Source organism: Zea mays, chromosome 9 (assembly GCF_902167145.1).
Source record: "Zea mays cultivar B73 chromosome 9, Zm-B73-REFERENCE-NAM-5.0, whole genome shotgun sequence".
Taxonomy (NCBI): Eukaryota; Viridiplantae; Streptophyta; class Magnoliopsida; order Poales; family Poaceae; genus Zea; species Zea mays.
Genome location: NC_050104.1, coordinates 97,809,081 through 97,819,740, shown reverse-complemented (window position 1 = coordinate 97,819,740; position 10,660 = coordinate 97,809,081). Strand labels below are relative to the sequence as shown.

At 43.3% G+C, this 10,660-nt stretch overlaps 1 protein-coding gene and 1 long non-coding RNA gene across 5 annotated transcripts; one reads left to right on the top strand and one right to left on the bottom strand.

Moving 5' to 3' along the window:
- Nucleotides 1-1,662: 1,662 nt before the first annotated feature.
- Nucleotides 1,663-5,948, bottom strand: LOC103638712 (homogentisate geranylgeranyltransferase, chloroplastic). 2 transcript variants are annotated; one of them, XR_558983.3, is made up of 13 exons: nt 4,927-5,948; nt 4,713-4,775; nt 3,711-3,913; nt 3,516-3,599; nt 3,311-3,385; nt 3,140-3,223; nt 2,941-3,030; nt 2,727-2,828; nt 2,561-2,678; nt 2,396-2,467; nt 2,218-2,313; nt 2,029-2,133; nt 1,663-1,899 (listed from the first exon to the last, which is right to left on the bottom strand). XR_558983.3 is itself a non-coding variant. In XM_008661550.3 (13 exons), exons 1-13 carry the CDS (start codon nt 5,324-5,326, stop codon nt 1,861-1,863), a joined length of 1,509 nt encoding a protein of 502 aa, XP_008659772.1. In that variant the 5' UTR covers nt 5,327-5,948; the 3' UTR covers nt 1,663-1,860. The 2 variants fall into 2 exon arrangements, 1 of the variants encoding a protein (XP_008659772.1); XM_008661550.3 differs by having other exon boundaries at nt 2,561-2,656.
- Nucleotides 5,949-6,279: 331 nt separating this feature from the next.
- LOC103638710 (uncharacterized) lies at nt 6,280-9,493 on the top strand. Of its 3 annotated transcripts, none has more exons than XR_004852708.1 (3): nt 6,280-7,159; nt 7,481-8,478; nt 9,213-9,493. It is a non-coding gene; the product is annotated as an uncharacterized lncRNA (long non-coding RNA). The 3 variants fall into 3 exon arrangements; XR_002265291.1 differs by having other exon boundaries at nt 6,280-7,588; nt 7,662-8,478; XR_558981.2 differs by having other exon boundaries at nt 6,280-8,478.
- Nucleotides 9,494-10,660: the final 1,167 nt, after the last annotated feature.

Sequence of the window (10,660 nt, the reverse complement as noted above, 5' to 3'; positions counted from 1 at the left end):
CACGCGAGGACTTAGAGTGGTTCAGGCCGCCGGAGCGTAATGCCCTACTCCACTGTGTGTTGGATTGCTGTGGAAGCTTGAGAGCTGAGTCTAAGTCCCAGTTCAGTCTGTGTGTGAGTGTCCGTGTGTCCTCCCTTTGTAACGTTGCATGCCTCCCCTTTTATAACTAAGGGGGGTATGCACAAGGGTACTGAGCCCCGACATGTGGGCCCAGGAACATAACGGATGTAGTACTTGGAGCTACTAATGTTCGCCGCTGGAGCAATCTTCTTGCGTCCTGACACCCGAGATCTGCGTAGTATCGGTGTGCAGGGAAAGCTTCTTGTATAAGTGATGATGTCAAACAGTGCATCCCGCAGCACGGGCGCACTGTTTGACAAAGGACTGGACTGGCACGCCGTCTGCAGGATGGCCCTGGCGCCGCCTGCCAGTGGAGTGGACAGGACGCATTAAATGCCGAGGGGGCACATCGCCTGTCAGCAGGGTGGCCTTATGTTAGGCTCCGCCCGCTCGCTTACGTCACAGGCAACAAGCCACGTGTCAGCACCGGGTCTCTGCCTGAGCGGGGAGCGCGAGCGCACAGGATAAAGCCTGGACACATGTCAATACCGGACCCTTGCTTAGGCCAGGGCATCCCTTGTCCAGGACCTCGTTATGGGTGGCCCGGACCTTACTCGGAGGGACCCAGACCCCATCCAAGGGGCCCGACACGCTACTTGGGAGTCCCGGACCGTATTCGGGGGTTCGAGTTGTGCGTACAGGGGTCCGGCGCTTCCTCGTGGAGGTCCGGTCCAACTGATTGCATCTTGGGATATATCATCTTTTCTGGTCACGTGCTGCCCCTTGAGCCGTCCACGTGGTGGGGTCGGGTGCTGTTCACCGCGCGGCTAGAGATCGCCGCACGGGCACCGTGTCTTCACACTGTAGTAAGAGGTACCCTGATTCGGGGTACCTACCGTGTAGATGTTTTATTTTTAGGTTGACCTCGTAATTGTATTAGATAAGGATACTTTGTTTTAATCTAAGCCATTAGATCATCGTAAAATTCCATCGTGTAGGACCTTTTACTTTTTTCAATTAATCGGGTTATGTTTTCTAGTTAATCTCATAATTGTATTAGGTGTGCTCTTTTGTTTAGTTCCACCTATTAGATTATAAAATTTAATGGTGTAGGTTATTTACTTTTTCGTTTAATCTCGTCATTTATAGTATTCTTGGTGAACATGGTGGTTTCTTTTATTGGCCAAATTAGATGTTGCTGATGCACAACATACTTTCTCACTAGGCCTAGTTTGGAAACTTAAACTCTCTCCAAGGTTTATGGGAATTGAGTGGGAAATTAGCCCATTTTCTCATTCAAACACCCGAAATCACGGAGGGGATTTAAGTTTCTAAAGGTTACGGAGGTTTGTCCTGAGTCAATATTTTGAAACTTAGACCATTAATAATAAAATATTCATAAATATTGACTAAATAAAAATTAAACTATTACATTTATTATTAAAACATCTACCGCAATATATAATTTCTTTAATTTAAAAATATTTTTTATAGATATTGTTGGTCAAAGTTTCAAAACTTTGACTCAAGACAAACCAAATGTTTTAGATATTTTTTATCATCGAGAGATCAAGGTTCATAATCTAGCTTGCTAGTTAGTAATATTCCCACAACTAACTGATAAAGTTAAATTAATGCTTAATATATACGGTACATTTGCTCCAGTTGTTACCCTGATACAACAAATAGTCATATTACATACAAATGACGCATAGGCATTCAGACCATTCGGTAGAGTAACATTAGCAATAAACCTTCACATGTCTATAGCACGGGTGCTGTTCTTCGCATGATTCTTTACTACACAAATGGTATAAGAAAATACTCAGCGTAGAATAACTGCAAATAAAAAACCCAAAATCAGTAGGCATAAGCACATTAGTATAGTCCAACTCTTTCAAAACCTTTTCTTTCTTTAAAGATTCATAGAAGGCGTATTGATATATTACAAGGCACAAGCTTACATACCTTCCAAATGAACATATAAAATTGTGTGATACAATCCTTATTCTCAATGTCAAATTGTTGTGCTCTTTGCCAGAGTGTGGAGGCAAGCAAGACATGACCAGACACCTGAATAATTTTTTCGGTTAATGAAATGTGAAATGAAAAAAAATGTATCTAAGTTCTAGAAATAAAGATGATGCCGTCACTCACAATGACAATCTTCTGATACAGGTTTGTAGATGATGCGCCTACCAAAATTGCAGCTGCGTATGCTGTCATGAGAATGTTAATGCAGAGCCTATGCACCTGAAGCATTAAAATCTTTTATCAAAATTTTGCACAGTTTATATACATTAAATCTTTTATTGTTGGATAGGCATGCTCTTACTCTCTGTTGGCCTAATCGTACAGTCATGGACTGAATGCCGAAATCTCTATCTCCATCGACATCAGGAATATCCTAAAGTCTCATACATAAATCCAAAAAAACTGTTGAATTCCTATATCAAATAAACGTACATATATAAGAAATCTTGATCTTAAGAACTCATACCTTGAATAGCGCTATTACTGCAGCGAAGCAACACATGAAAAATGTTGCAAAGACCACCGATCTTGTAGGTGCCAAGGGCCTCTTCAGAACGTGTTGCTGCAAACAACACCATCAACCACTAAACATAGTGGAACAAATAAGCATTTATGTTAACAGCATTAGCTACCTGCATGTGTGCAAAGAAAGCTAACTGGACCACTACAGCCCTCACAAAGATTATACAGAATGCAGCTAGAAAAGCATGTCGCTTCCACCGGAGTAATGGAACCTGAAAAGTAGTAGGAAAGATTCAAATTTCAAAGCCAAGGCAATGGGGGTGCGTATGAATTTTTAGAACTCCACCTGAAAAAAAATTACAGGAAAAGGCATGGATTACTTACATCAATGGAGTATGCGCTTCCAAGAAGGAAGCTAACAAGCAAAGCACACATCAATGGAGCAGACTTCGATCTTATTCCGATGCTAATGCTCTAACAAATTGGAGAAAAAAAAAGAACAGTACGTGTGAGAAAAATATAAGACCATGAGGATACCAGAATAGATGGTTCATAGATCTCTGTGTCAAACAAATAACATTACCATGACCAAGAATGCCACTACTAATACTACTGCAGTTGGCACCGAAAACTCTCCGGACGCCAACGGGAGGGTTGGCTTATTGACCTTCAAAAGGTTACCCGAAATTCTGAATATGTATACACAGTAATGTCATCGACAGCAGGCATGATTAAAATTAACACAAAAAAATACCTTGTCAATCTCAATGTCAAATATCTGGTTCAGCCCTACTACATAAACGTTCATACATAATGCGGCGACCAAAGCCTGAATAGAAGTGTCAAAATGAGATAGTGTATATATGTTGGTACTTTTGAGGAAAAAAAAGAAAAAGAAAAGAATATGAAATATGTGCCCAGGGTATATAGCATTCAATAAGAGAATTATACATTTATACCTCGAGAAATCCCCATATAGCTATCAACGTAAAATCGTCCAGGCTCTTCACTGGCAGGAGAGACACCGAAGTAATGCCTATTATCTGGTACGTGGTCCAGATATAAGATAGAAAAAAAATGAAAGCATGAGACATCTGCATATAAACTTGCGACATATATAGAATGGAATCTCACTCTTGGAAATTAGGGCTCACGGTTCCAAATATTGTGTGTGGTCGGCAGAACTGATAGAAGGCATGCAGCGTCTTTGCGATTCGTATGCCAGTCGCCTTAAAGTGCTGGGGATTAGAATTGTGTTGGTGATGAGCAGCTGCCCAGCAGCTCACTTTGAGGATTGAGGAATGCCTGCGTTGCCTTCCGGTGGCTCTCGTCAGACTAGTGGCATCATCAAGTGTTTCTGAACATTGAGTAAAATAACAGTTTGGAATCAGTACAGTAACGTATACAAAAAGATACATGGTGGGGAATATTTTTTTTTGGGCTCCCATATCATGTTAGATTGGCGCAAGACATGCCCTCTTGAGACTATACTCGTGTGCATATATATAGATGTACAAGAGGATGATTTATATATATGGTAGGTAGCAATACTGGCTAGATTAGGGAACTCAGTCCCAATCCCAAACCTTCACTTGGCCAGTAATAGCTCTGCCTAGATTAGGGAGCACAGCCATAATAAGCCTTTACATGGTAGGTAAAGGCACCGCTAAGATTAGATGCGCGACATTTTTCTACTATATGTAACATTCTATCTTTAACATCTATTAATCTCTCCATTCAAAATTATAACACGGTATATTTTATATAAATAATAAAAACTTTGTATCCAGAGAAGTCAATAGAAAAATTAATCTGGGACCAAGGAAGAAATAGTGAGTAAAGTGATGCTGGAAACTACTGCAAGCGGTTTTGTAAATTTGATAGCTCCGAGATCGCAATCGCATACACCTGAGACTGAGAAGATCAAATAAATGATGATCACACTACGAAGCCGCACAACACATATTTAGGGGGTGTTTGGTTTCTAGGTACTAATTTTTAGTCCCTCAATTTTATTCCATTTTAGTCCCTAAATTACTAAATATAGAAACTAAAACTCTATTTTAGTTTCTCTATTTAACAACTTATGAACTAAAATGGAATAAAGTGCAGGGACTAATGTTTAGTCCCTGTAAACCAAACACCCCTTTACTTACCTGTCCACGATAGTTTCCTCGATCCGAACCGAACCCTAATCTTTGGCCCTTCCCTGCAGTGATCTGTGTATCACCACGCAAACAAATACACATCACCATTGATTCAACCACACACGAAGTTCTCAAACCTAGGATCGAGTAGCACACAGGACATCGAATAAAAAAAGCATATATAGGAAGAACGGAATTATAAAAGACACAGAAAGGAGATTGCCTGTAGACAGCCGCAACGCGTGCGCCGCCGCCGGCCGCAGGGTCGCCGCCGGCGTGACCTGCATCGTCGTCCTTGTGCCGGAGGAGGGCAGATGGACCGGAGGACTGATGAGGTAGGAGTAGGACCCGACGAGGAGGATCTCTCGGGCGAGAGAGGGAGAGAGAGAGAGAGAGATATCACGAGAGATGCGCGCGCGCGCGGCTAATGGATCCAGTACGCGCGCGGTGCGAACCGTGCGGTAGAGCAGCTGGACCGGCTGGCAGAGCCAGAATGTTGCAGTTCGCTCGCTGCCGTGAATGTGACTGGGTGATAAAAAGCCCAACGGCCCCGTGCCAGCCGGCGGCGGCGGCGGCGATGCATGTCTCGATCTGCGCGCTTGTGCGTCGTTGCTGCATGGCATTCATGCAGCACTTGCGATGTGGCATGTGTGGGCAGCGACCAGGTCGCTGGGATACAGCTGCGGGATATGATGGGTTGGTTTCGATTCTGATGTGCGGTCATTTTTTGCAGCTGTCGTCTGTGACTGACTGTGATGTAGGGAGACCCAGCAGGCGCCGCGCGCGGGACAACAAACAAAAAAAAAAAACGTGACTCCGCCCCGGCGTTGGTCTCGTGGAGACGAGAGGAAAGGATACCAACCAACCCGTGGACGATGCTGGGCTGGGCCTGGGCTACAGCCGTACGGGGTTCTCTGAATTTCGGCTGGATCTTTAGGATTTCGGTGTGTTTTTTTTTCTTTTTGTTGGGACCATAAAAATATCGCGTATCCAAATTTCAAATCTTGATTTGCGTCGGCTTCTGCTGTTAACTCGAGGGAAACGATCCGAAAAACAGCCCAGAAGCCATGCCCTACGGTACGAGCAAACTTCGCCCCCGTCAGCGTCGCCGCCTCGCCGGTCAGCACCGCGGCTGCATGCAGATGGAACTTTTGGGCGCCTCGGGAATGACGACGAGGCCCATGGAGCATCGCTGTAGGGAGGGAGATGGATGTCTTTTCCGGAGGAGGACGTCCAGCAACCATGGAGGCAGTTCGGACTTCGGAGTCGGTGGTATGAAAAGAAAACTCTCTTCTTTGCGTTTGGGTTTCAGATAGATTCTGACGAGGTGAACAGGCGCTTTTTTTTTTTGCAGCTGTCGGCTCGTCTATGATGTACGGAGGACACCAGGCGGGGGAAAAAACGTGACTTCCCGTCATTGGCCGTGTGGAGACGAGAGGAAAAGAAAACAAACCTATGGACGGTGCTAAGGATACGGCCGTATTCTCTGCTCCTACAAATCACCAATTTCTACGATTATACGGTATCAGGGTTGCCTTTCGACTAATATAAAGTATAATATCTATCATTTCTCTACTATACTTAAAGCACCAGTTTCAACGGTCGTCGTGCGTCATTTATTTACGAAAACCCCCTCAGATTTTTTTTCAATTAACCCGCACTCACGTTCGCGTCCGCCGACCCTCGCACACACCGCCTCCCGCACGCATCGCAACCTCCACGCAACAAACGCCCCGCCCACTCCGCGTCTCCTCTATCTCCCAACTCCTAAGCCGTCGCATCCCTAGAGCTCCGCGTCCCAAGCCTCGCATGCGCGCCATTCGAGGTAACCAACCCCTTCTCTTCCGTTGTGCTGCAGGTGGAGTACGTGGCGCAGGAAGAGGCGGAGGAGAAGAAGGAAGCGCTCAACCCAAACTCGTGGTCGTCCACCAGCAAGTGCCACCACGTCTGAATCTCCGATTGCCCGCCGCCTTCGCCACGTGATCTCCGATTGCCCGCGCCGTGCTCGACGCCTCCATCCTTGCTCTGTCGTGGGTGGTCGCACCCTGCTCGGCGCGCACGCGGGGTGGCCTTCACCCCACCTTCCTCCGATTTGCACCGGCCGTGGCACTGCCACTGCACCAGCTCCGTTGTTGCCGTACACCATCGACGACGGCGTGGTATCTGCAGTGACCTCCAAGCCCGACCTCCCAAGGTAATGACGGTGTCTCTCCCCACCTGTACCTTGTACGCGCAATGATTGGGTTGGTGGGATGTAATTGTTTTTGTGGAAGGTGGGATTGGATGCCTTTGTTAAATCTATATCTAGAAACTGACCATCGTAATCATTGTGGAGTTGGCATGAATAAGCAAGATGCGAGCATGAAGAACTAAAAGAGGCAGTAGCTAAGATACTATGGCATATGACAAGGAACTATGCTGGTTGCATCTCCCAATGGTTGAACCATGAAGAACAGGTATAGAAATCAGAATCACAACCACAGCTGCTAATTCTATGTGCCAAGTGAACTAAAAAGCAGCTAGCACTCTAAACTCTAACCCATGTAAGAAGACCAATCAGGCTAGGTAGCATTAAAGAAAAATGGGAGAAAATCTTTCTCTTTTTTTAGGATAGGCTGAAGAAAATCCATAAACTTGAAAGCAGGGGAGAAATAGTCAAGGGGAAAAAGAGAAATAAGAATGCTTAGGTACATAGCTTTTGTTACCTCTATGATTCAGCAACCAGCACTTCCCATACTTCAAATTTTCAAAATTTGTAACTAAATACCTTATCACAGGAAACATGCTTAGCTGCTAAAGATGTTATGTCGTTTGATCTACTTAAGAAGAGTCTAATGTATCTATTGAACGCGATGGGAGTTCGTATCCGAAAAGTGTATGATGAGGTCAGAGGGTCGGCAATTCTTAATTCAAACTCATTCATATTCTGAAAGTAAACTAAAATGTTCTTGGTTTTAGGAATGGTCCTACATTTCTGTTGGATGGTCCTTACCAAACACAGATCAGAAAAATCTTGCATTTGGTGCTACAACAAGCATGGTGCATCCTGCAACCAGTACAGACGAATCATCAAGTTTTTACACACCAGTTTCCACCTAGCATATATTGACAACTTTTCACAAAATACATAGGGTACTTAGTGGTCAGATCTTTGTTTGGTGCTCCAAGATGGCAAGATATGCTTCTGTGATATCTGACATCGTAAGAAATTGAGTTCCTGAAGAATATTTGCTTGGAAATTCACAAAATTACATTCCATCAATGTTCGGTAAGCATTATTATGGTATTTATTCAACTTGGTTGGTTCTACTGTCTAAAGGTTCAGACAAGTTAGCAAAACTTTATGTGACCCACTATTATATGATGTTACAACATGGAGAATATTGTCGCCTCAAGAAAGGAAACACCAACAATCATTCTTCCTTTTTTGATTAGTGTTGGTAATCCAATTGAATAATGAGGCCATACAAAGATTTTTCGAAGCCTAGGGTGCCGTATCGATGAGTATGGTAAGGTTATTCTGAGCTTGTCAACCTCTTTCGACATGTATGGTAAGCTGAACTGTGCCAATTTCTAGCTTGTAAATACAACAAAAAGGATAAGTTGACTGCATGTTCATGTGCTCATGTGAAATGGACTACTGGGTGCTGCTAAGGATTGGGGTGACGGTCTATCATGGCATGGTGGAATAAGCATGTATTTTTGCATGACGCTTTGGTGGAAGCCGCAAAGGAGGAGGAGGCTCATTGAGGAGCATAATTTCATAGGCTACCAAGTAAAGTACTTGTGTCTTCTACTATGATTACTCACATTCCACGACTTGATAGTAGCTTAATCACTACTGAATGGCAGCAACTTTCACTCTTAGTTGTTCCTTGTTCCATCTCTGCATCATGTTCAAAGATCTCTCTATCTCTGTTTTCCCACCACCTTTTTCGAGGGAATGTGTTGTTTCTACTCTTTTGCACAACTCTCACGCAATTTCATTTAATGGCTCAACTCTACCATATGTGTTCGTTTATATGTGCAAAGCTTACATTTTGGATACTATGTGCGGGTGTAGCTGTTGTTTTTTCCTAGCTGTAAATATGTATTGCTGCTCTGTGCGTCTTCCCCTGATAACCGATTTAGTCAAATTATCTGAAGTTTATGTTCTCGTGAATTCAGTGCTAATAATCCCATGCCAAATTATCTAAAGCTTATGGTCTCCTTTATGTGAATCCAATGTTAATAATCCTATGTCAAATTATCTGAAGCTTATGGTCTCCTTTATGTGAATTTAGTGCTCATGTGCCAAATCATTTGAAGCTTATGGTCTCTTTTTATTATGTGAATTCAGTGCTAATAGTCCGGTGCCAAATATCTTCCATGAAATTCCAATGGCATGATTGTTGAAACGAATTTCCAATTTAAAATCTTCTACATGTGCAAGGAATTGACTCGGTTGCTTAAGCTTGTTTGGACTACATGCATTTTGGTACTTTTTTAATGAGACCTAGATCTATACAGGAGCAAGAGGTGGAAGTGTCCAGCGCTATATCTGCTTCGGCGTCGAGCTGCTCCTGTGCGTGACCTGCAAGTGCGACGTCCACAAGGAGTTTAGCTTCAACCACCGTGTCAGATCAGGTAGCTCATGTCCATCCTCATCTTTGGGTTTCAGGTTTTGCCTTACAATTCACTGTACAAGGTTAATCGCACCGAATTTTGAATCACACGATTATGTAGGTCGCCTCTCCTTCCCTCCTTTTTGTTCTGTTCTTCATTTTAATGTTATATGTGTTGACTAAATATTCTTCAGTGTTTGGTATCATTTTGTGACTTCGAGTTTAGAGGAGGAACCAATATTTGTCATACAAATGTGTTTTGTGTTTCTAAATGGAAGTATCTTTGAAAAAAATCAAGGAATTATTAGGGATGGATTGCACCCTTGAAATGATTATCAATTGAAATATGTTAACTTAGCTTTATGATTAGTATTATTGTAACACGTTTGAATATCTATCTTATTTAAACAAGATTCACGTATATAATATATAGAAACCGTAGCAACGCACGGGTATTTAACTAGTAATATCTGATACTTGGGATATATATCTGTTTAATTTTTAAAAAAAAATATAGAAAAGGACCACTTTTACTATAAGAAAACAGAGAAAATACGTTGGTTTCAATAACATCTATGATCTATAAGTTGGTTAAGTACGTCGATTCCTAACTGCCAACGTTAGACCTGATCCACCCGATCCGACCAATTCGACTCGATCCGTTCAAAAAAAACCCGGCCCGATCTGACCAATGTAATGGACAGGTACAAACCATAATTTTTTACCCGTAATAATTTATGGGCTGGGTACGGACCGTGATTTTTGACCTAAAACCCGACTAGACACGTCAAACAGGAAGACACGAGTGACGAAGGTGAGGGCAACGCTTGCACTGCCTCATCTGACGGGCATGACGAACAAGCCCACACGTTTGCGCTGGCCTTACTACATGCGCGTTAGCGCTGACCTAAACCTTGCTGATTCAAAACATTGCTAGATGAAAGTGTACTCCATCACCAACCTGAGCAACCACCAAAATGGAAGATTGAAAGAGAAATGTGTTATATGTCATTTCTACATTTGTTTTGGTGCTTGTTGACCAACACAACTGTCGGTACTCCGTAACTGGGGTCCTACTGTGTCAAGGCAGGTACCCACTGAAAGTCGCCTAGAGGAGGGTGGATAGGCGGAAAATGAAATTTACAAACTTTAAGCACACTACAAGCCAGGGTTAGCGTTAGAAATAAAACCGAGTCCGAAAGAGAGGACGAAAACAAATCAAGAGCAAATGAAGCGGATGACACAGTGATTTGTTTTACCGAGGTTCGGTTCTAAAGAACCTAGTCCCCGTTGAGGTGGTCACAAAGACCGGGTCTCTTTCAACCCTTTCCCTCTCTCAAACGGTCACTTAGA

What these genes read in the sequence shown, in the direction of transcription:
- LOC103638712 (XM_008661550.3), bottom strand. Translation starts at nt 5,326, where the DNA reads ATGCCATGCAGCAACGACGCACAAGCGCGCAGATCGAGACATGCATCG. An exon ending in CGCGTTGCGGCTGTCTACAG is followed by an intron (nt 4,776 to 4,926) that starts GCAATCTCCTTT and finishes GGTGATACACAG; the next exon opens with ATCACTGCAGGGAAGGGCCA. An exon ending in GAAGCGCATACTCCATTGAT is followed by an intron (nt 2,829 to 2,940) that starts GTAAGTAATCCA and finishes ACTACTTTTCAG; the next exon opens with GTTCCATTACTCCGGTGGAA.